Below are 24853 nucleotides of genomic sequence, written 5' to 3'. Positions count from 1 at the left end.
CGTTACTTGTATCAGTAGTTCATTCTTAGTTATGACTGAGTAATCTTCCATTGTATGGGTGGTCCATAGTTTATCTATCTCCAGTGTTGCTTTTCAAACACAAAAAATCAAAGTGGTGGTATGACTGTGATTATGCAGAACTTCTGATTCTCCTCTTACAGAATCTGCAAGAGGCAGTGATAGTGAGGATGAAGTTTTACGAATGAAACGCAAGAATGCAATTGCATCTGATTCAGAAGCGGAGAGTGACACTGAGGTACCAAAAGGTACTCTACTTACTTCTTTTATATATCTATATTTCCATTCCTCTCTCTGCGTTTAACTGTGGTACATTCGCAACCCTGGGTGTTTACCCCCGACTGCAGGACTCACAGAAAAGAATGTGGATACGTTTAGTGTACCCAGGGAAGTTGTACAGATATGAGAAACTGCTCACACTTAAGTAGCTGAAGGACCTGCTTCGTTTGTAGTCTGAGTGAGTCTGCTGTTAGGGGCCCGAGGCTCTGTTGAGGAGGAAGTGGCATTGCCTGTTCTTCAGGTTGAATCGTGACAGTTCCAGGACAGCTTGTTAGCTTGTTCTTAGGTTCTTAATAGGTTAATATGAGATGAAGAAGCTGATTCTTCAAGCTATTTTAGATGAAGAGTTCATAAAAACCCAGTGTTAGATAAGGTAGGTTTTTTGTAAGGATATAAGATCTGCCTGGACTTCCCTGGTAGCTCAGCTGGTAAAGAATCTGCCTGCAATGCGGGAGACCGGGTTTGATCCCTGGGTGGGAAGATCCCCTGGAGAAGGGAATGGCTACCCACTCCAATAGAATAGCCTGGAGAATCCCCGTGGACAGAAGAGAAGAGCCTGGTGGCTATAGTCCATGGGGTCACAAAGAGTCAGACACGACTGAGTGACTTTGAGGGGGTTCCCTGAAGCTCAGATGGTAAAGAATCTGCCTGTGATGCAGGAGACCAGGGTTCAATCCCTGGATTGGGAAGTTCCTCTGGAGAAGGGAATGGTAGTCCACTCCAGTATTCTTGCCTGGAGAATTCCACGGATAGAGAAGCCTGGAGGGCTACAGTCTATGGGGTCGCAGAGTCAGATATGACTAAGCGACTAACACACACACACACACACACGAGATCTACCTGTTTATCTCTATGTATGACTACATTTCAAATGGCAAATTATTATACAATAAAGATGTTAGTATAAAAGTTACAATAACATAATTTTGATAATTTACACAGCCATTATTGTGCTGAATGGTAGTTAGGCATTAATGTTAAATAGCTTATATAAATTATCACAAGTAACAGTATAACTAAAGCAAACATTTAGCAGGTCAACTAGAGAGAAAAGGAGACAGCTGGACAGAACAACAAGCTCTGGGATTTACTTAAAGATCTTTGGGTCTATAACTCCTAGTTATGTACATGGACTTGGGAATCAGATAACCCAAGTTAGAATCTTTGTGGTTCTACTTTCCAATTGTTTGATTTTGGTTAAATTAATTACTTACTAAATTTCAGTTTCTGATCTGTTAAGAGAGAGATGATGCTATCACCTTAAAATAGTGTTGTTGTGAGAATCAGATATATTAATTACTTTATTTTGTTCACATTTATTGAGAATCTGCTTTGTACTAGTACTATTCTGTGCACTCGGAATGTAGCAGTAATCAAAGACGTCTCCCTGTAAAATCCACATTCTGTTGGGGTCAGGGTAGGGTGGAGAGACTGATGATAACATGGTAAGTAAATGAAATATATAGCATGTTAGATGGTGATAAAACCTAAGAAGAAAATAATCAGGTGGGCACATGAGCATAGTCTGGAACCAAACCTGAGATATCTCCAAGGTATTCCTGTATTCCATGGTCTGGATGTATCAGTTTATCATTTACGAACCGAAAGACATCTTGGTTGCTTCTAAATTTCGGCAATTATGAGTAAAGCTGTAGACATTTGTGTGCAGGTTTTTGTGTTGATATAAGTGTGTACGTCCTTTGGGTAAACACCAAGGAGCACAATTTCTGGGGCATCTGGTAAGAATATGTTTAGTTTGGTAAGAAACTGCAGACTGTCTTCCAAAGCAGGTGTGCCATTTTGCATTCCTACCTGAATCAGTGAATGAGAGTTCCTGTTACTCCACATTTTTGCTGGCATTTGATGTTGTCAGGGTTCTGAATTTTGACCATTTTAATAGGTTTCCTTCTCTTTTTCAGTGGTCTGTCCTTTACCTTCTCTTAGTGACTCACTCTCATGATTTTACCCTAGACCATGTCATTACCAAAATTGCAACGCTTCTATAATCTGTTTCAAGCAGTCTACCTATTGACCACCCTCCTATCTTCCTGTCATCTCCTTTACTACCCCACTTTGGTTTATTACAGATTATAGTTGATGTTATTGTTTTGCCTGTTTTTGGGTGAAGTTTTTCCTGAGAGGAAGGGAGCCTGGGTAGACATGACCTGTAATTTTAAAACCTGAAGGATGACGTGGAGAATAGGCCTGTATGGTGTGCTTAAGCCCCAAATTTGAGTATCTGGACTGTAGGAGGATATTTGGGCTCCTGAGGAATAAAGGAAAGTGGAAAAACAGTAAGTAAAGGAGGAAAGGAGTGCCTCCTGTGAACTTTGCGCTTCACTGGATTTGCCCTCTTCCTTTGCACAGACACTCTAGTTAGATCCCTGAATGCCAGGCTCAGAGTTGTGTTTGGGTGGTTTCCAGGTGCTGGGTCTAGGAACTTTAGGAATATGTTGAAGTGATAGCTTTGAAGAATCATTGTTACAGGTATTAAACACTGTGCCTTTTTCCTCTTGCATTGAAGATAATAGTGGAACCATGGATCTCTTTGGAGGTGCTGATGATATATCTTCAGGGAGTGATGGGGAAGATAAACCACCCACTCCAGGACAGCCTGTTGTAAGTAAAATTACCAGTGAGAACTGGAAGAGAGAACTAAGTGTCTCTTTTATGCCAGGAAGAGGAAGTCGGTAACTGAATTGCAGTATGGAAATACAGTGAATGTGTGACTTCCTCATTTATGTAGAGAACTCCTGGTTATAAAGAGGATTAGAAAAAACTGTCTTGAAACGTCCTTCCGTGGAATACTACTCAGCAATAAAAAGGATTTATAGATGCAGCAACTTGGATAAAGTTTACTGATAAATGAAATTTACTGATATATGCAGCAACTTGGATGAAGTTCCAGGGAATTATGCTGAGTGAGAAACAGCCAGTCCCAAAAGGTTAAGACTGTATAAATCCACTCCTATAACAGTCTTGAAATGACAGAATTATAGAAATGGAGACAAGATTAATGGAAATTACAGCAGCAGAATGAGGGCAAGAGGGAAGTGGATATTGGCAATAAAAGGGCAGCGTGAATCCTTGTGGTAATGGGAATGTCCTTTATCCTCCTGGGTCAGGTCAGTCTCCTGGTTGTGATATTGTACTGTAGTTTTTGCAAGATGTTGTCACTGCGGGAAAGATGATAGAAAGAAAGAACTGCCCAGTGTGAGGTGGGCCCACACCTTAAGAGACTAGACTGCACGGACCTGTGAATTGAATAACATTTATTTGAATGTTTTTCTTGTTCATGTCAGCAAGTGTGTTTTGTTGATAATTTTCTCTAATTTTAATTGATAAAGTGACTTCATATTCAAGTGTCTGTTAATTTAACATTTCTGTTGGTGAGTATGTGGAAGATAGATTTATCATAAAAGAGATGTTTTCTTGCTTTGATGCTTCTAAACCGATCTTGTTTTTCTGTGGGGGTTTTGGGGGGTTGGTTGGTAGGGATGGATAATAGCCCTGAAGTCATGTCTCATTATGCTTCTTATCTTCCTAAACGATTAAAGTGTGGAAATGGAGCTGGACCATCTCTAAAGTCCCATCAAGCTCTAAAATTCTGTGACTCTTTTACTAGGATGAAAATGGATTGCCTCAAGATCAACAGGAGGAGGAGCCAATTCCTGAGACCAGAATAGAAGTAGAAATACCCAAAGTAAACACTGATTTAGGAAATGACTTATATTTTGTTAAGCTGCCCAACTTTCTCAGTGTAGAACCCAGGTAAGGGGATCAGTTGATAGTTTTTTAATATTGGATAGGAATATGTAGAATGTTGATATTTTTCTTACTTTGTATAGATTGACTAGTCACAAAATGGAAAACTGGTTATATATCTCTGAAAAAATAAAAACCAAATATATCCTTTTATAGAAAAAGTATGGACTATTGGTAAAGGAGATTTATAATGCTTGTAGTTGTTTTTAGCAGTCTGTTACTTTCTTATGAATTAACAGGTGTCACTAGTCTTGGGTGTTTCTGACTAATGAAGCCCTGAAAAAACTGAAATTGAGAGTAGTGAAGTTTGCTAGAAAAACTGCAGATGTCCTCTATAGCAGCCGTTGTGGATCTAGAAAAACGAAGGGTTTGGACTGTTAAACAGCACTGATGGATATTATTCACTAAGTTACATGCAAGCTCTTTGTGCTATTTAAAAACTTGTTCCTAGCAAAACGTGGAAAGCTAGGATATACGTGGCCTACTTGTTCAGAGACTTACATAAGAATTAAGAGTACTTGAATATTTCTCCTTGCTTGCTCTTTATTTCAAGCAATATGTATTAATACCAAATTTCAAGAAGGTGCAGTAATTTGAATACATCCTTATAGTTGAACATGAAGATAGTTGACTATTATGATTTTTAGTTATTAGGATTTTTTAAAGTTGCTTTATGTAGCAGGAATATTTCTTACAAAATATGACTAATAATTTATTTTAAAAACAATTTGTAGACCATTTGATCCTCAGTATTATGAAGATGAATTTGAAGATGAAGAAATGCTGGATGAAGAAGGTCGAACCAGGTTAAAATTAAAGGTACCATTTTGTGCTTTACCCTTTTCTTTTTTTCTTTTATAAAGTAAAACCTGGGGATACTAACTTGAGACTTAAGCTTTTGAAAATGATCTCTGTTTCCTGTGTGGTCAACAAGTTAATCGTCTACCTTTTCAGAATAGTTTTTAGAAAGAAAATAGCATAGCTTTTTCTCAAAAAAATCACAAAAAAACAAAAGACATCACTTTTTTTATCACTTTTTTTTTTTTTTTTTGCTCTATTACATCTTTTGGTGCTTTAAAAAAATTATTAGCTACTTTCTTCATAATAAGTTGTACTGTGGTTTGTGTTTAGAACAGCTCCCTCCATATTTGTTTTGGGTTAAGTTCTAGCAACTTCCTGCAAGGGGAAATTATCTTCAGGTTCTTTGATCTACGGATGTACAAATCATATACAAAAGAAGAATTTATTACTGGTACTTAACACTTCACCACATGGGTGTCTTTGTATTTTTCCAATTGTTCGTGTTCACTATTAGGAGGGATTTTTATTGTGCTAAATTCCTATTAATGCTTCTCTTTGAGATCTTGTACTGTCTGGTTACTCTGTCCAAGGACGGCCTCTAATCTTCCTTTAATCAAGGAGGATGTAGGTTTAAGTAGAAGGTTTAGAGCTGAGTTGTAGCACAGTAACAAGAAACAGTTGAACTCATGATACCAAAACTGGTACTATGCATTTTAAATTCTTAAATCTGAAGATTTCCTGTAAATACTTTCTTTTTTTTTTCCAGTAGATATTGTACATGGTATTAAAATATTAAGAAGTGAGAGTCCGGCCTTCTTAGAATTCAGGGGCTGAACTTTTAGAATAATTCCATCTTTTCAAGTTTAATGGATCCATAAGTACCTAAAGAACCTTGATATAAACTGGTTTCTGTAAAATGCATGAGCTTCCAAAGGTTTTCAGTGAAATTTCATTACTCCTCCCACTTAATGGAAATGTAAATCAGATGAGGAAATGGAGATAAACAGGCACCATTAACTTGGTCAAGGTCACACCATTAAATATATAGGCTCTTTTTTTTGCTCTTTTTTACTTCCCCTCCTCTGTCTCCATGTTAGGTTATCTCTTAATGTTTCCCTTGGAACATGTGTATATCTATTGATTTAAGGGTAGCACTGTTAATTTTTCGTGACTGATTTAGTACCTCTGGAGTTACTCTGTTGCTTTTATTTCTCATCATTTATATAAATTAATGTGATAGTTCCTTATTTACTTACTTTTTTACTGATTTTTACATTTTCCCCTTATCTTTTATCATGGTACATCAACAAGTGTCCATGTATCTATGTTTTAAGGTCACATAATACCAGACTCTAATATCAGCATTAATGTCTAGAAATAAATGTTTTACTCTGAAACCTTAGTGTGTAGACTACAAAATGTCAGTGTATAGCAGACTATTGTTTTTTAAAACCTTGATGGGTGATGGAAAATAACCTTGGATCCTTGGCTTTTTTGAATGATGCTCTTGAGACAAGGCCTGCCATTCTTAAAGAGTCAGTTGGTGGTATGATTAATTCTTTAATGAACAAAGAGCCAGGTACAGTTTACGTACCTCTCTGAGTTCTGTGTCTTTAGAAGTGCTTTAATGTGTCTTTCATCCCAATAGGGTAAGACCTAGCAGAGTATTCTATCATAGCATCATTATTATTTGAATCACCTTATGTAATAGAAAGCGTTTTTCAAAGTGGCTTCACAGTTAATAATGGCCCCTGTGTTTTCATATTTGTATGTGGCTAACCTGTTTTATGCTTCCCTTGTGGCTCATGTGGTAAATAGCCTGCCTGCAATGTGGGAGACTTCTGTTTGATCCCTGGGTTGGGAAGATCCCCTGGAGAAGGGAATGGCTACCCACTCCAGTATTCTGGCCTGGAGAATTCCATGGACTGTATAGTCCATGCTTATTCTGTGATTATGTGATTATGTATCTCTTGTGGAGAGAAGACGCAAAAACGACAGTATTCTAAGGTACTTGTGTTTTTAAAACAGGTAGAAAATACCATAAGGTGGAGGATACGCCGGGATGAAGAAGGAAATGAAATTAAAGAAAGCAATGCTCGAATAGTCAAGTGGTCTGATGGGAGGTGAGCACAGATGCCTGAAGAGTGTGGAAACATACAGAATGTGGCTGGGAGGGATGATGTTTTGCAGTAAGACCTTATTTGGGGTATACCTCTTATTAAAGGATTTCTGTTATTTAGTCTCTGGCATTTCTCTGGTATAGAAAACCTCAGAAATAAGTAAGCAGTTGAGGGTCGTACAGGCTGGTGGGAGACTTGTTAAAAGTAGGCTGGAAATGTGATCATCCTCTGGCTATAGCACCGTAGTCAGGAAAATTAGACCAGCTCCCCTGCCCATTGCGTACTACTCCCTAGAAGCTGACACTTTAGTAAAGCTGCCCTTCGCTGGGAAGGTGGTAGGGGCTGAGTGAATGTCACAGCATGTTTTGCTTCCTAAACATAAACACACAGTGTTCTTTACTTCTGTGTAAGTCTTTTTTCACATCATGCCTTTTTATTCTTCCCTTGCTTCTGAATTCTGTGTTAGGAGAGAAAACAGCCATTGAATCACATTCGAAGTGAAGTAAAATGAGAGAGTGAAAGCTCTCTGACTAACATGTGAAGTGTTCCTTCTTTTCAGCATGTCCCTGCACTTAGGCAATGAGGTGTTTGATGTTTACAAGGCTCCACTGCAGGGCGATCACAACCACCTTTTTATAAGACAAGGTACCGGTCTACAGGGACAAGCCGTCTTTAAAACCAAACTCACATTCAGGTAATTACTCTCATCAACGTACTATTTGTTAAACAGTAAAAGCAGTGACATACAGGTGTTGTTCAAAGTGCCTGACTCCTGATTGGCATAACCTCACAGTATAGTTCCCCAAAGACCAAGATCTGGTTCTCAGCTCTGAAGGTTCAAAGGCTCTTTTGTCAAGTGCTCTGAAAGTTGCTGCTTCACAGGGAGCCAGGTCGTGCTAACCAGAGCTCCAGGAGACTGGTATGTAAACCAGAACGTCAGTATATTAATTCTAGAGATTACTATAGCTGCCAGGAGACCTAAGAGTACTAACTGGGCAGAGTATCTTCCTTTTTAGTAAAATTTACCTGTGAGACTGATAGTTAGAGGTTCTTAGTGGGCATGCGATCAGAGGAAGGGCAGTGAGTTGGGGGGTATGAAGGCCAAGGTCATCTGTTCTTTAGGGCCCTGCATCCATTGCCTCTTCAGGCGGTCCTGCATACTTGGGTCAGCGGGCAAGTGCGTTCCCCCTGTTGAGACAGGACAGCAGCACAGTGAAACGTTCATGTTTTTCTTTCCTTGATTCTAAGCAGATCATCCTCCTTGGGTAATGCTTACCTTACCTTTAGAGATGGCACAGTATTCTTGGTTATGAATTACATTTTCAAAATTGTAATGGTCAAGATTATAGCTTTGGAATCAAATAGACCTGTATCTGAGTCTCACTTCCACATGCATGACCTTGTGCAACTTTTCTCAGTTTTCCTTACCTCAGTTTCCTAATATATAAAATGTAATAATTATCTCATTAGAGGAGCTATGACAGTGAAGTCATGTAATATAGAATACACAAGAGTACAGTGCTTCGCACTCAGTATTCAATGAATGCTTCTTGGTTTTTGGTTTTGTTTTCTTTCTTTTTTAATTTTTAATGAATGCTGTGTGAGCCCATCAATTTACTGCTTCTAGAGGGTGATCATGCTGTGCAAGCCTTTTTTACTCAAGCTTTCCATATTTTACTTCACTTGTGGAGGTGAGAATGGTTTAGTAAGCTGCAGAATGAAGAAAGGTTCGAATCCCCATCTAGTATATTGTTTTGTGTCTCTGCCTATTTTTTCTTGAGAATGGGAAATGCTCACTGGCCTCGTCTGATGTTGGTATGGCTGGCTCACCAATGTATTTGCTAAATAGTGAGGTATTTTTGTTCCTTTCCTGCAGACCTCACTCTACAGACAGTGCCACACATAGAAAGATGACACTGTCACTTGCAGATAGATGTTCAAAGACACAGAAGATTCGAATCTTGCCAATGGCTGGTCGTGATCCTGAGTGCCAGCGCACAGAGATGATCAAGGTATGTTGGCTGAGCTTTATCCTAGAATTTTGATATATTAAGCATTTCCCAAAATATTGTTCATCATCTCTTACTGACCCACCTTTCCTCCTTCCAGCTGGCATGAACAGGGAGCTGGTTTCCATTTCCTAAACATTTGGCAAATAAGGGTAATGTGGTGAGGGTCCTAAAACAGACCCTGGCTTGGTTTCTCTCCCACCAAGTGCTGAGAGCAACCTGTTGACTAAAGGAATCTGAACCTTCACAGATAATTTTAAGGATGTTGAAATAAGTCATCCATGGCTGACTTGGCGTCCATGTCAAAAATCAGTGCAAGTGCTCGAGAATTAGTCTAGATAGAATATAAAAAGACCAGAAGTTTCCTCCGTTTTCCGCTGAAGGTAGCGGGGCTGAAGGACCTGCAGACTCCAGGACCACGTTGAGAGATGCCCAGGCCCTCCTTCACTTCCCCAACTCCTGTGGAAATGCACAAGGAATCCACTAGGTTGTTTTTAATCCATGTTCTGTTGACAGTGATTATTACAGGATTAGAGTTGTATGCAGTAATAAAGCAATTAAACAAGGAATCAAGGGAATGCCAGAACATCCCTGACCTCTCATTGCCTGGGCCTGCCCGGTGAACCCCAAGGTGTGGAAGCCAGGCAGATAGAAGAGAATGAAGGGTCTATTTGGGGGCTCAGAGCCCCTCTCCACCAGCACCCCCTCATCCTGCTATTAGCTGTGGGGAGTTCCCTGGGTTGACAGCCCCAGGCAGGAATATCTGGGCACCATGGTAGTTTGGTGGAGCCTGGGTAAGTCAGGTGTGTCTCAGGGTGAAGAGAACCTGCTTCCCTCAGGCATCCGCTGGGCATGAACGCGGCTCCTCAGGCTGGTCGTGCCCTCTGGACTGTTCCTGGCAGCAGAGGGATTGCTGCAGCTCCCAAAGCCGTGCCCATGCCAGTTGTGATGGGGCGGTTGGTGTGAGGGAGCCTTCTGCCTCTCCACCCTGTGGTGTCTTCATGCGTTAGAATTGAACATGATGATGACCACCTGTGGTAACAGAGGTGTGAAATGGAGGGAACTCACCCTGAGGACACAGGAACTGGTGTTATCCCGGGCAAGGCATTTTCATGTTCTTTAGAGTGAGGTAGTTTTGAGTGGGCATTAAGTGAGGTCATCTTTTTTAAAGTTCACTAATTTGCTTCTTTACAGAAAGAAGAAGAACGTTTGAGGGCTTCTATTCGTAGGGAGTCTCAGCAGCGCCGCATGAGAGAGAAACAGCACCAGCGGGGACTGAGTGCTAGTTACCTAGAACCTGATCGATACGATGAGGAGGAGGAAGGCGAGGAGTCCATCAGCTTGGCTGCCATTAAAAACCGATACAAAGGGGGCATTCGAGGTGAGTTTGAGCAGAAATGAAATTTCATCATTTCAGGGTTGTGGAATTCACCTTTGCATTCAGTATACTGTGAATGCCGAGTCATTGGGCATTTTATTTTTAAGGAATCAGTGTTAATAAGTGAGACGTTTCAAGGTCTCAAGAGCTAGTCGTCGTGAAATTCTTTGGGGTCAGCCTAAAAGAGTAGAAGCTGCTTGTATTTGCACTTCTAGATTCGTCTCTTGAGCCTCTGCTCCCTGGTTTGAATGTCTGCCAACTGTGTATCTTGGAACTTTTCTCAACTTTTAAAATTACTAATTAGAAATCAGGAAGTTCAGTTTTTCAGAGAATACATGTGTTTTCTTTCAAACTTCTCCATTGTATATTCTTTTCTTTCACAAGTACCAGTAATTTTTAATGGTCATTTCAGCACATACTGAGTTCCAGGCAAACACTCAAACATGGATCCTGTTTGGTCCTCATAACAATGTTATGACCCAGTTACTATTATTGTCTTGTTCTTTTTAAAAATTTTTTAATTGAATACTAAACTCATTGCATTAGTTTCAGGGTTATAGTCTAACGATTCGGTATTTGTATGTATTGTGCAATGACCACTATAATAAGTCTAGTTAATAACGTCTGCCACCAAAGACAGTTGTAGAATTCTTTTTCTTGTGATGGGAACTTTTAATATCAGCTCTCAGCAACTCTAAAATATGCAGTGCATTATTATTAACTTCAGTCACCATGCTGTACATTATATCTCCAGGATTTATTTATCTTATAACTGGAATTTGTACCATTTGACTCCCTTTGCCTCCACCCTCCACACCACATCTCAGGCAGCTGCTAATCTGGCTTCTGTATCTATGAACTTGGTTCTTTGTTTTCCATTTTTTTCACATCCCACATATAAGTAAGATCATACGGTGGTTGTCTTTCCCTGTATGACTTATTTCACTTAGTATAATGCCTCAGGGTCCATTTTTGTCTCACCCTTATTGAGGAAACTGAGACTTGGAGAGGTTGAGTGGCTTGTGCAAAGACATAGCTGGTACACAAAGAGTTCGAGACTCAGGCGGCCTGACTTCTGAGGCATCTGTCTCGGCCACAGTACTGCCTCCAGAAGTTTCCCCGCAGCCAGCGAGTGAGATGTTGTGCTGAAAAGTAAACTGAACCCGAAGGTGGGAGACCAGGCTGGACACCCTGGTTCCGCCTGCTCTGATCTTAGCCCTGCCACTTTTCAGCTGGATGACTTTTGGAAAGTTACAGTACCTCTTTTTTCTGTTACCTTATCAAGAAAAAAGCTGCTTATTAGTAAGTGTTTACACCATGAGGTTGTTTTGAAAATTGACTGACATACTGCATATTAAATACTGTATCCAGTGCCCAGCATATAACAAGTACTAAATAAACGCCACACAAAACTATCATCGTTGTACTTAGCACTCATCAGCTTCAGGAGTGACTCCACATCTCTGAATATACCACATTCCCCATCAGTAAAATGAGGATCAAATCTTCTCCAGATGAGCTTTAATAGAGCTTTGGGAATCACTGTACAAAACCTTGGGTCACCTTGTTAATGGTTTTGCTCTGTTAGAATGATAAATTTTAAGAACACCCAAATTTCTCTTTCTCTGACCATCCCATGGGATGCCTTTCTCCTTTTTTTTTTTTTTTTTAAACAGCAACTGCATTTGTTCTGGTGGACTTTTTACACCCTTCCTACCTGCCTATTATTTATTTTGGAACTACAGTATAAAGACCTTTTATGTTTTCAATAGTGCTAATTTCCCACAGAAAAGATTAATTGTAGAAAAACATGCCATATAAACTAAATAAAAACAAAAAATTGAGGATGTCTTTAGGAGAGAGTTGTATAATATTCAGTTCCCCAGTGATTACAGTCCTGACAGGCAAGTTTATTAACAGTCAGTTCTGTCAGGTAGGCAGGGAGTAGGGGGAAAGGCAGGGCTTTGGGCTATGAAGTGAGGAGGTTGGTCTAATAGCAACTGTTCTTATTTCACCCATGCTTCACCTGAGCTGGGGTGTCAGCACAGACTTATTCATCTCCATCTCCCTTGGAAATGTCTACCTGGCAATAGGTGGTCTTACAGGCCCTGGAAACCACCTCCTGTTTTATCTTCAAAGCTTGAGTTAACTGTTACCTCTATGAAAGAATGACTCAGGCTATTTTGGAAGAATACTGATGTCTGTCTCTTTAATCATCTTGCACACAAACCTTAAAAAAATTGTTTTTAAATCAGTCTTGTATTTGAGAGGACAAGTACTTCGCTTCAACAGATCTCAATTTACATTTATCTTTAAATTTTAAAAATATTTATTTTTTTATTTTTGGCTGCTCTGGATCTTCACTGTTGCTGCAGGCTTTCTCTAGTTGCGGCAAGCAGGGGCTACTCTGTCGTGGCGCTCAGACGTCACTGCGGTGGCTGCTCTTGTTGTGGAGCATGGGCTCTAGAAGCGCAGGCTTCAGTACCTGTGGCACGTGGGCTTAGCTGTGGCGTGTGGCATTGCTCCTGGACCAGGCATTGGATCTGTATCCCCTACATCGGCAGGTGGATTCTTGTCCACTGTACCACCAGGGAAATCTGAAATTTTAAAAGTTCTTAATTATTTGCTTCTCTGTAAACAATATACAGAAGGAACTGAAGATATACATCAGAAGAAGATCCAGGAATGGATTATCTTTGAAAGTCACTCACAAATCTTCCTCTTTGCTTTCAGAGGAACGAGCTAGAATCTATTCGTCAGACAGTGATGAGGGATCAGAAGAAGATAAGGCTCAAAGGTTACTCAAAGCGAAGAAACTCACCAGTGATGAGGTAAAACCAAATTTATTCAATTCTAGAGGTTTACCCTGTACCCACATGTTAATGACTGAAATGAGGAGGAGCTCACAGCCTAGGAGCACAGACATATGTCTACACACTTCACTGAAGCTCAGTGAGATAAATCCAGAAACAGGCTGGGAGTGGCCCATTAGAGCGTCTGATACCCCTGCTTAGAGAAGGAGACCTCTTCTTGGTGTGTTGCAGGAAGAATGCTAGCACAGGGCACACCAGCCAGGATGGGCGTGCCAGGTAGATGGAGAGGCCTGGGGGAAGACCTGCCCTGAGAGAGCCAGGCTCTACTAGAGAGCTAGTATAGAAAGCATTTAGTGTGGGTAGACTGTGTATCTCTTCTTTCTTTTGCTCTTTTTAAAAAATTTTCAATATGTTTTTAAAATTACAGAAATAATTCTTATGGTAGAAAAATCTTTTCTTTTTATGTAGATGAACTAGTATTTGAAATAGTACTGAGTAATTCAATAAAATAAATTTCCATGTGTTACTGAAATAATAAAATTTCAAAGAAATTTTAATTTATATTTTTAACAGTATCCTTTTCAAATTATGAGAGTTCAGGTACTGAGAAATTTTAAGTTTTTTTTTCAAGATATATGTAACTTGATACATGATATGTGACATATAACTTTATGTGATGTTATATTCAGGTGTACAGCATAATGATTTGATTGATACATGTATATATTGCAAAGTGATTACCACAGTAAGTCTAGTTAACATCCATCACCACGATAGTTATGTATATTTTTTTTCTTGTGATGAGAACTTTTAAAATCCATGGTCTTAGCAACTTTAAGGTGTACAATAGAGTATTATTAACTACAGTCACTGTGCTGTGCATTACATACCCAGGACTTACTTATTTTACTTAAGTCTTTATAGATTATTGTTATTTTTGGTGTTCTTGAACTGTTCTGTGGTATCCTACTTTGAATTTCTTTTGATTTCTCTGATTGGGATCTGTTAGACTTTCTGAATTTATAGATTGATATCTTTCATTAGTTCTGAAAATTTCTCAGCTATTAATTCTTCAGATATTACTTCCTACCATTCTTTTTCCTTTCTTCATGAAACTCTGATTAGATGCATGTTATTCCTTCTCACTTTATCCTCCATGACTCTCAAGCTGTCCTTCATATTTTCCATGTCTTTTTAGCTTTGCATTCTTGGACAGCTTCTTCTAGTTCACTGTTTCTTTCTTTAGCTGTCTAATACATTGTTGATCTCTTTTACTCAATTTTTAATTGTTTCAGTTTTTTAATCTCTAGAGGTTTAGTTTTTCAAATTGGTCATTTAAAAAAATCCTGCTCCTAATTCATATTTTTCAGTTTCTCCTTTATGTCTTTAAGTATTTTAAACCTACCGGTATGGTCTTTTATATCTGATATTCTGAAGTCTTTACATATGTGGTTTTACTTCTGATTATTTCTGATAGCTGTTTTATGATGACTTATTTCTCCATGTGTTCTGTGATTAAATGATTGATTTACTCAGATCAGTGGAGATTTTTATAGCCTAAATTGATGGCTCTGAAGATGATATAAATTTGCTTCTGCCGGCTACCTTGGGACTACTTTAAATTATATTCTTGGAACAGATCATTTTAGTTATTGGAAGTATGGGTTCTGACTTGTTGTTATGAATTTTCCTAGAAATGTTTAAATTTTTTCTTAATCCCCTCTTAATTAGTTCAAATGTTAGAGACTGGAAATTACCCTTGCAGGCATTTGAAACAGGGGTTGGCAAACTACATCCCGCTGACTAATCTAGCCTGCCACCTGTTCTTTTTCAAATAAACTTTTTTTGAAATCTACCCATAGTTAATCATTTATGTATTGTTTCTGGATGTTTTCCTTCTGCGGTGACAGAGTTGATTAGTTGCAACAGAAACCATATGTCTTGTAAAGCCGAAGACATTTGGCCTCAGGCCCCTTACCGGAATGATTTGCTGACCCCTGCCTCAGAGAAAGGGGCCTGGGCTTATCTGTAGTTCACCTGAACAGTAAAGATACAGTCCTTCGGGGTCTGTTGTTCATCTGCTGCACTTGGCCTTGGTGTCCTGTCCTTGGCACCCTGCAGGGCATAAAAGCAAAGCTTGTAGTTCATACATTTCGGTAACTGTCTTCAAGGAGAAAGCCTGCTTTAGTGCTCTGCTCGTCTCTGTGGGTTCTTGGTTTTGCTTAATTTTTGGCTTGTGATTATACCTTATTTTCTTGCCATCACTTGGGTTTGTTTATAGTTTTTCATCATTGTTATTTTCAGAGAGAGGGTTATTCGAAGGACTGTTCTGCCATATTGTGGAAACATTGTTGTGTTCCTGTTACTCATGATTTTAATGTACTTTGATCATTTTGGCCTTCTATGAACTGTGAACTTGCATGAGCTCTTTTCTCATGTGAAACGGAATTTTGTCCTTGTGTTATTGTTTGTTAATCACAACATTTACTATTTCCCAGTCTTCCTTGGAAGTGGTATGCTATGGAAGATAAATAGACAAAATTGTTAAATTATTCTGCAACATATTTGTTTTAAATTAGATAGGAGATGTCTTAATGATGTATTTACAGTGTGTTGAACTGTTGGCAAACAGCTGTTGTCATCTAGGCAGATGCCGTTTTATTTATTGGCAAGCAGAAACTGAATGAAAATTGAGAAGTGTCATGGGACTTCTGTTTATTCCTAGAATTCTCAGAAATGAGATTTCAACCTGTGATCCATCAGATAGCCTTCTTTGAGGCCGGGCAGTTACAAACCTGTAACTGCATGACTTAAAAATATCTCTTGCGAATGCCTCCTAGATGTCTGTTACAGGGGCTGCCCTCTACCTCCCTCACCCGAATACTCGAATACTCATACTCGCTGTTAAGTCTTCCTGTCGCTCCTCCCCCAGCCCCCCTTCCGCTTCTCCTTTCCTGACATCAGAGACTTTGCTTCTGCCTGGACCTCCCAACCTCCTCACTACCCCAGTTCAAGTCCTGGAGTGGGTTACAGTGGGAGAGTGGAGGGAAGGGGAACCTGCTCTAGGCCTCTCTCCTTATTTGCACACTAAACCCCACCCACACGCCATGAATCTAGGTATTCCTCTGAGATTAAGCCAGTTTTCAAACCTTAAGTTCCCGCACCAGAGAATGACCATTGTCACGAGAGCATTCCTTGATATGGGGGAAAGGACAGGGCTCTGGATTGCTGAATCTTGGGGCTACCCTCTACCTTTTATATTGGCTTGAGCAAGGCATCTCACATTTCCAAGTCTGTTTCCTCACCTGTTCTATGGGACTTAACGCTGTCTGCCTTATAAAGTTGTATTCTAGTTAATAACCGATATGAAAGTAGGTGTCACAGTGAATGCTCATTTCCCTTCCCCAATAGGGACTAAGTTGCGAAAAAAAAAACAAAGCTTTTTATCCTCCCTTATTTTTGTAAGCAGAGAAAATTTTAGAAAACCTAAATTACTCCCAGAGTGAAAGGTTGGTAGTAGTAGAAGAAACTGTGGAAAAGGGAAAGATCCCGTGGAAAGGAACATGCAGACGATGGGAAGAAAGGGTGGCATGTCCAGGCTGCAGCTTTCTTGAGTAAAAGAGGTGACCTGCTGAGACTGCCCAGAATGTGGTGCTGGTGGTCTGCTTCCTTCTGTCTCTCTCTCCTCCCCCAGCTCTGCCTCATAGAACCTTCATTCCCCCCTTGGCAGCTTTGCCTTTTCTGTTAGAAGCCCCTGTCTTTATGGAGCCATCAGCAACTTGGAACAACTGTAGCTCCAGCTTCCCCTCCAGTGTGAGGCTTTCCCAAGGCCGAGGTTCAGAGTATGTTTCCCTGGAAGCCTTGGCTGTCTGTGTGTTGGTTTCTTGTACTTTCAGATCAGATCAGATCAGATCAGTCACTAGTCGTATCCGACTCTTTGCGACCCTATGAATCGCAGCACGCCAGGCCTCCCTGTCCATCACCAACTCCCGGAGTTCACTCAGACTCACGTCCATCGAGTCAGTGATGCCATCCAGCCATCTCATCCTCTGTCGTCCCCTTCTCCTCTTGCCCCCAATCCCTCCCAGCATCAGTCTTTTCCAGTGAGTCAACTCTTCGCATGAGGTGGCCAAAGTACTGGAGTTTCAGCTTCAGCATCATTCCTTCCAAAGAAATCCCAGGGCTGATCTCCTTCAGAATGGACTGGTTGGATCTCCTTGCAGTCCAAGGGACTCTCAAGAGTCTTCTCCAACACCACAGTTCAAAAGCATCAATTCTTCGGCGCTCAGGCTTCTTCACAGTCCAACTCTCACATCCATACATGACCACAGGAAAAACCATAGCCTTGACTAGATGAACCTTTGTTGGCAAAGTAATGTCTCTGCTTTTGAATATGCTATCTAGGTTGGTCATAACTTTCTTTCCAAGGAGTAAGCGTCTTTTAATTTCATGGCTGCAGTCACCATCTGCAGTTTTTGGAGCCCAGAAAAATAAAGTCTGACACTGTTTCCACCGTTTCCCCATCTATTTCCCATGAAGTGATGGGACCAGATGCCATGATCTTCGTTTTCTGAATGTTGAGCTTTAAGCCAACTTTTTCTCTTTTCACTTTCACTTTCATCAAGAGGCTTTTGAGTTCCTCTTCACTTTCTGCCATAAGGGTGGTGTCATCTGCATATCTGAGGTTATTGATATTTCTCCCTGCAGTCTTGATTCCAGCTTGTGTTTCTTCCAGTCCAGCGTTTCTCATGATGTACTCTGCCTATAAGTTAAATAAACAGGGTGACAATATACAGCCTTGACGTACTCCTTTTCCTATTTGGAACCAGTCTGTTGTTCCATGTCCAGTTCTAACTGTTGCTTCCTGACCTGCATACAGATTTCTCAAGAGGCAGGTCTGGTATTCCTATCTCTTTCAGAATTTTCCACAGTTTATTGTGATCCACACAGTCAAAGGCTTTGGCATAGTCAATAAAGCAGAAATAGATGTTTTTCTGGAACTCTCTTGCTTTTTCTATGATCCAGCAGATGTTGGCAATTTGATCTCTGGTTCCTCTGCCTTTTCTAAAACCAGCTTGAACATCAGGAAGTTCACGGTTCACATATTGCTGAAGCCTGGCTTGGAGAATTTTGAGCATTACTTTACTAGCGTGTGAGATGAGTGCAATTGTGTGGTTGTTTAAGCATTCTTTGGCATTTGCCTTTCTTTGGGATTGGAATGAAAACTGACCTTTTCCAGTCCTGTGGCCACTGCTGAGTTTTCCAAATTTGCTGGCATATTGAGTGCAGCACTTTCACAGCATCATCTTTCAGGATTTGGAATAGCTCAACTGGATTCTATCATCTCCACTAGCTTTGTTCGTAGTGATGCTTTCTAAGGCCCACTTGAGTTCACACTCCAGGATGTCTGGCTCTAGGTCAGTGATCACACCATCTTGATTTTCTGGGTCGTGAAGCTCTTTTTTGTACAGTTCTTCTGTGTATTCTTGGCATCTCTTCTTAATATCTTCTGCTTCTGTTAGGTCCATACCATTTCTGTCCTTTATCGAGCCCATCTTTGCATGAAATGTTTTTGGTATCTCTGATTTTCTTGAAGAGATCCCTAGTCTTTCCCATTCTGTTGTTTTCCTCTATTTCTTTGCATTGATCGCTGAAGAAGGCTTTCTTATCTCTTCTTGCTATTCTTTGGAACTCTGCATTCAGATGTTTATATCTTTCCTTTTCTCCTTTGCTTTTCGCTTCTCTTCTTTTCACAGCTATTTGTAAGGCCTCCCCAGACAGCCATTTTGCTTTTTTGCATTTCTTTTCTATGGGGATGGTCTTGATTCCTGTCTCCTGTACAATGTCACAAACCTCATTCCATAGTTCATCAGGCACTCTTATCTATCAGATCTAGGCCCTTAATCTATTTCTCACTTCCACTGTATAATCATAAGGTATTTGATTGAGGTCATACCTGAATGGTCTAGTGGTTTTCCCTATTTTCTTCAATTTAAGTCTGCATTTGGCAATAAGGAGTTCATGGTCTGAGCCACAATCAGCTCCTGGTCTTGTTTTTGCTGACTGTATAGAGCTTCTCCATCTTTGGCTGCAAAGAATATAATCAGTCTGATTTTGGTGTTGACCATCTGGTGATGTCCATGTATAGAGTCTTCTCTTGTGTTGTTGGAAAAGGGTGTTTGTTATGACCAGTGCATTTTCTTGGCAAAACTCTATTAGTCTTTGCCCTGCTTCATTCCGTATTCCAAAGCCAAATTTGCCTGTTACTCCAGGTGTTTCTTGACTTCCTACTTTTGCATTCCAGTCCCCTATAATGAAAAGGACATCTTTTTTGGGTGTTAGTTTTAAAAGGTCTTGTAGGTCTTCATAGAACCGTTCAACTTCAGCTTCTTCAGCGTTACTGGGTGGGGCATAGACTTGGATTACTGTGATATTGAATGGCTTGCCTTGGAAATGAACAGAGATCATTCTGTCGTTTTTGAGATTGCATCCAGGTGCTGCATTTCGGACTCTTTTGTTGACCATGATGGCTACTCCATTTCTTCTGAGGGATTCCTGCCCACAGTAGTAGATATAATGGTCATCTGAGTTAAATTCACCCATTCCAGTCCATTTTAGTTCGCTGATTCCTAGAATGTCGACATTCACTCTTGCCATCTCTTGTACTTTAAGATACCTTAATTGGTATATAGTCTTAGGTATATTTTGGGTTAAGTAAAGTCTGAGAGCTGTTTATAATGTGAATTTTATAATCAACCTGAAAAATAAATTGTTAGAAGATAGTTCCTGTATAATTGTGGGTTGCCGGTTCTTTTGTCTTTAGGGACCTGCATTCATGACTATGAGGCTTCCCAGGTGGTGCTAGTGGTAAAGAACCCACCTGCCAATTCAGGAGATGTAAGAGGCTTGGGTTCGATCCTTGGGTCAGGAAGATCCCCTGGAGGAGGGCACGGCAGCCTACTCTGGTATTCTTGCCTGGAGAATCCCCTGGACAGAGGAGCCTGGCAGGCTACAGTCCATAGGTTTCAGAGAGCCGGACATGACTGAAGAGACTTAGTATGCAGGACCTCATTCATGGCTATATTAGGAAGCTTTGTGTTCATCTAATATACTTTTGTCATGTGTTGTATTTACATGGCACAGGGGTTTATTCCAGCTTAGTTCGAGGCAGAATCCCACACTCCTAATTTCTTAAGATGAGATCTCCCGAAGGGTGCCACTAGCTTTCTAAATCCTGAGAGTAGCAGGCCTGCATGCCTTTGCTGGACTTCACTGTGCTTCTCTGTAGCTGCCAGGGCAGTCAGTCTTGGAAGGGTTTTTCGAGCTGAATTCTGGAGCATTTTATCCCAGACAGAGGATTAGAACTGGTGCTGGTTAGACCTCTTTGGGAGAGCTTTGGCCTGGCTCCTGCCCTCCCAGCTGCTGGGCATTATCTAGGACCCTTCAGGACAGTTGCTCCCACCTTTTAGAAAGCTGTTCTTTTATTCACCCAAACCCATTAAAAAATTTTAGAGCTGAAGAGACCATACACACTGAAATTTACTTGGGCAAGGTTGCCACAAACAGGCTTGCGTGTAAAGTGTTTATTAAGATAAGATTCATCAGCTGAAAATAAATGAAAAATAGTGGCAGTAGTCAGCGTCCTCCTTGCTTTTGCCTGAGTGGTCTTGGGAGAGAAGTATCTGGGTTTGCCCAAGGCTGGGAAGTAGATAGGAGGCTAGTCAGAGCCTGGGGGCAGGATCCATCTTCCAGGCTTGCTGTTGGGGTAACTTTACTGCCGCCTGCCGGGAAGTAAGTGCAGGGGACCTCTGGATCTCTTCCTGTGGGTTCATAACTGTCCTGTTTGAATTCTGTGACTTCGGATCTGTGGGGATGCATTTGGGATAATAAGGCAGGTGTGAGGTACGATCTTGCTCCTCAGAGGCCAGGCATAGGGACCATCAGGAAAAGTGGCCATGCCTGCTTGGATGCTACGTCCAGAAGCAGTCCTTTGGACAGGGTAGTAAGAGGCCTCGCCTTCCCCAGCTTCAGCCTTAAACTGTTCACCCTGTCTTATTTTTGGTGAAGAGTTTCATTAAGGTAATTCTGGAGTGTCATATTTAGTATCATTTCATTTTAATCAATATTTGATATTATTCAGTGTTGATCTGTTTGAATTCTATCTGTAAAAATTGTTTTAACTTCCTGAGTTTTTTGTTTCTGTTAGAACACTGTGCAGCATGATTTTAAGCTTTGGAAACTTCTGTATGAAGGCCTTTAATTTCTTCAAAAATTGTTTAAAAATTAAAAAAAAAAAACCATATATGGCTGCGTCAGCTCTTCGTTGCATCGTGCGGGGTCTTCATTGTGGCACACGGGCTCGCTGGTTGTGGCAAGCCGGTTTAGTTGCTCTGCGGTATGTGGGATCTTAGTTCCTAGACCAGGGACCGAACCCACGTTCCCTGCATTGCCAGGCGGATTCCTAAACAGGACCACCAGGGAACTCCCTCAAATATTTTTTAAAAAAATCTTTATGAGTTTTTAGTACATCCAAAACAAGAAATTATTTTTTTAATTGACAATCTTTAAAAGTTTTTTACATAATGAAAAAGTGAGGTCTGAGGAAGTGGAGAAAAAGAGTTTAAGTAAAATATTCAGCAGGACAAGTGGTTCACAGGCCAACCTCTTTGGGAGAGCGCTAACCCTTCCCGGGGCAAAGCCGGTTTCCACTTCCCTGCAGCCCTTCTCCATGTACAGTGGCTTCTTCCCTCTGTGAGACTGGGTCACAGCTGCTTAGCAGTTCACCCTTGTGGTCCTGAAGTTGGGTTCTAGGATCAGTTTTGTAATTACTCTGGAGTCATTTTGAACACCTCTAGTACTTGTAAGATTTGGAAACTGCCATGACCTGAACCACTGGTTTTACAGCTGGTAAACATTCTTATTACAACAGTTATGTTATTTTGGGTTTTCTGAGGGTTATTCAGCTCAGAGCTACTTTTGATAAACCTTTCTAGAAATATTCTCTATGAACTTTTAGACTTTAAAGATTTTTATCTGTTTAGGAGGGTGAGCCTTCTGGAAAAAGGAAAGCAGAAGATGACGATAAAGCGAATAAAAAGCACAAGAAGTACGTGATCAGTGATGAAGAGGAAGAAGATGATGATTGAAGTGCAAAATGTGAAAACTTTATATATTTTACTGTACAGTTTGTTTTATAAATATGATGTAAACATGAGTTATTTTGATCAAAAGAAATCGATTTGCTTTTGACTAACTTTAATTGTAATAAAAATTTTTAAAAAGTCAGTCTCTGTTCAAGAAATGGACTTCTTCCGAAGCCGGTTGATTTTGTTCATGCTTTACACTAAATCTTAGGTTTTAGTACATTTCTCCCAGGCCCTGCAAAGAACCTGGCCAAGGCCCAGTGAAGAAAGGAGGCATTCTTCTGGGGTGCAAAGTTTTTAAAAATTGACACAAAAAGTTTCCATAATTGTATTCGTTTGCTAGGGCTGCTTTAACAAAGTACCACAAACGGGAAGACTTCAAACCATAGAAACGTATCCTCTTATAGTTCTGAAGCCTGAAGTCCTAAATCAAGGTATCAGCCGAGCCATGCGCCCTCTGGAGGCTCTAGGGAAGACCTCCCCTGCATCGTGTTAGCTTCTGGAGGCTTCCGGTGTTCCTTGGCTCGTAGCAGTGTAATTCTAATCTCACCTCTATCTTCACATGGTTGTTTCGCTGTGTGTCTGCTCTGTATTGCCAGATCCCACTCTCCTTTAAGGACACGCACTGGTAGGTTTAGGGTCACCCCTAGTCCTGTGTCCACTCATCTTAATAATTACATCTTCAAAGATCCTATTGCTAAATAAAATTACATTCTGAGGTTCTGGTTGGATATGAATTTGGAAGGGTCCCTATTCAGCCCACTACAATAATCAAGTTAAATAATATTGTGATACAGCATTTTAAAAAATTAAAATTAATGCAAAAATATGATGGACAAAATGTCAAAAATTCACATAAAGATGATCTAGCAGGTCTGGGATGAGGGTAAGGCAAGTGACAGGAGTTGTACAAGTCCAGAACTCCATGGATCATCTCTATTTACAATTTTGATGTTTTGTTCAGTGGGATTTTTTGTGATTTAAAATGTATTGCAATATTATTTCTCTCGATCACTGAGATTTTGGCAGCCCTTAAGTGAGTGTCTCATTTGTCGTATCCTAGGCATGGCCCTGCTTTCTCACAGATGGTGATAGGCTTCAACAGTGAGCACTCCAAGAGAGCTGTTTTACCTTTTCTTGAGAGTACCTTTTATGGCTAGCACTGAAAGTCATATACAGAATCCACCACATTCTGTTCGTTGGAAGTGAATCACTAATGTGAGCCCATATTCAGAGGGAGGAAAATTTGACTCCCCTTGATAGTATAAATGGCTGAGTTAGCAGATAGATATATTTTAAATCTATAAGACACATATTTGTGTTTTCTACAGTGCTCTTCTACATGGACTAATCTTTCCTTTATGGACTAGGGCTGTTAATACAACCCAGGAATGGTGGCTATCTATGGGAGGCTCTCCCTGAAACCTGGTTATAGAGAAGTGGCACTGAAGGAGAAGGTCCTAACTCACCTTTGTGTCACTTTTCCTAACTCACAAACCTGTAGCCCCTTTGCTATTGGCTTATCAAGTTGAAACTGATGTCTGGCCCTTGAGAGCCTTCATTTTTGACTCTGTCCTTTCTAGGACAACATAGTTTCTGTTTTTTCACTAGTAGATACTTATGTGACAATGACTGAGCTCTTGGAGTCTCTCATCTCCAAACCTGCCCTTTCTATGCAGAGCTTGGTGGTGAAAGGTCAAGCCTCTGCAAGCACATTTCAGCTTTGCCAGCTGCCCCCTGTTAGGGGGCGCTGGAGAAGAACTGGGAGCATAGATAACAAAGAATAGATTGCTCCTTCCTGTTTGCTTATAGAACTTTGTGGGGGCTTCCTGTTGAAGGGAGCCAACCAGGAGTTGTTCATCTCAGCTGAGGCGGTATATTCCCACAGCTGCTCAGTCCAGTTTGCAGTTTTACGAAGACTTGAAGAGCCAGCTTCATTGTATTTCTGAGAGACATCAGTACCAGCTGGACACTTCTTTTCCTCAGGTGTGAGTTTCAGTTCCAAGGGGCTCTGTTATAAGTTTTTAAGTTTAGGAATAATTCTACATTTTCCGTTTGTTCCCTTATCTGTAGGGGTGGAAGTGGTTCTCTGAATTTGCTACTTTTGTCATCCCTTAGGAATTTTCTTTGTATTTCTTGTAACCAAAATCAACAGCTCTAAACCTAATTGTGATTTTTAAAAAATACTAAAATGTATCTGTATAAACAACCGGTATGTTTTCTGTGGCCCAACCTGGACCTGAGTGGTAGTCCATGAAGCAAATCCTCAAAGATGAGGTGCATAGGTTGGTTTGGGTTTGAATGCAGGTCAGAGTTCCTCACCAAAGGGAAACGGTGATGCCTTGGCATCATGATGAATCAGATTATCCCCTGTGGTCGAGGGCTCAAGTGGCTGCTACACTTGTTAGGCAGTCCTGATGACTAAGGACTGGTATGGGGTGCATACCTCTGAGTGCCCTGGAGCACTTACAGAAAGTTTACAAGCTTAGGTTGGCTTTTTTTTTAATTGAAAAATTGATTTACAGTG

General features: G+C 40.5%; 1 protein-coding gene across 2 annotated transcripts in view; it reads left to right on the top strand.

Annotated features, from left to right (window-relative positions):
* LEO1 (LEO1 homolog, Paf1/RNA polymerase II complex component) overlaps positions 1-22468 on the top strand; it is a 34261-nt gene extending 11793 nt beyond the window's left edge. For both annotated transcript variants that reach the window (XM_006065963.3, XM_044925018.1), the window contains exons 3-12: positions 162-266; positions 2822-2916; positions 3923-4068; positions 4797-4881; positions 6892-6986; positions 7543-7677; positions 8860-8995; positions 10187-10373; positions 13104-13201; positions 22225-22468. In XM_006065963.3, coding sequence (XP_006066025.1) covers positions 162-266; positions 2822-2916; positions 3923-4068; positions 4797-4881; positions 6892-6986; positions 7543-7677; positions 8860-8995; positions 10187-10373; positions 13104-13201; positions 22225-22329 — 1187 coding nt within the window. In that variant the 3' untranslated portion in view covers positions 22330-22468. The remainder of the gene's footprint in view (positions 1-161; positions 267-2821; positions 2917-3922; positions 4069-4796; positions 4882-6891; positions 6987-7542; positions 7678-8859; positions 8996-10186; positions 10374-13103; positions 13202-22224) is intronic.
* The last annotated feature ends 2385 nt before the right edge of the window (positions 22469-24853 follow it).

Source organism: Bubalus bubalis, chromosome 11 (genome assembly GCF_019923935.1).
Source record: "Bubalus bubalis isolate 160015118507 breed Murrah chromosome 11, NDDB_SH_1, whole genome shotgun sequence".
In the NCBI taxonomy this organism is placed as follows: domain Eukaryota; kingdom Metazoa; phylum Chordata; class Mammalia; order Artiodactyla; family Bovidae; genus Bubalus; species Bubalus bubalis.
Note: the sequence above shows the minus strand (reverse complement) of the source record. Positions and strands in the feature narration are given on the sequence as shown.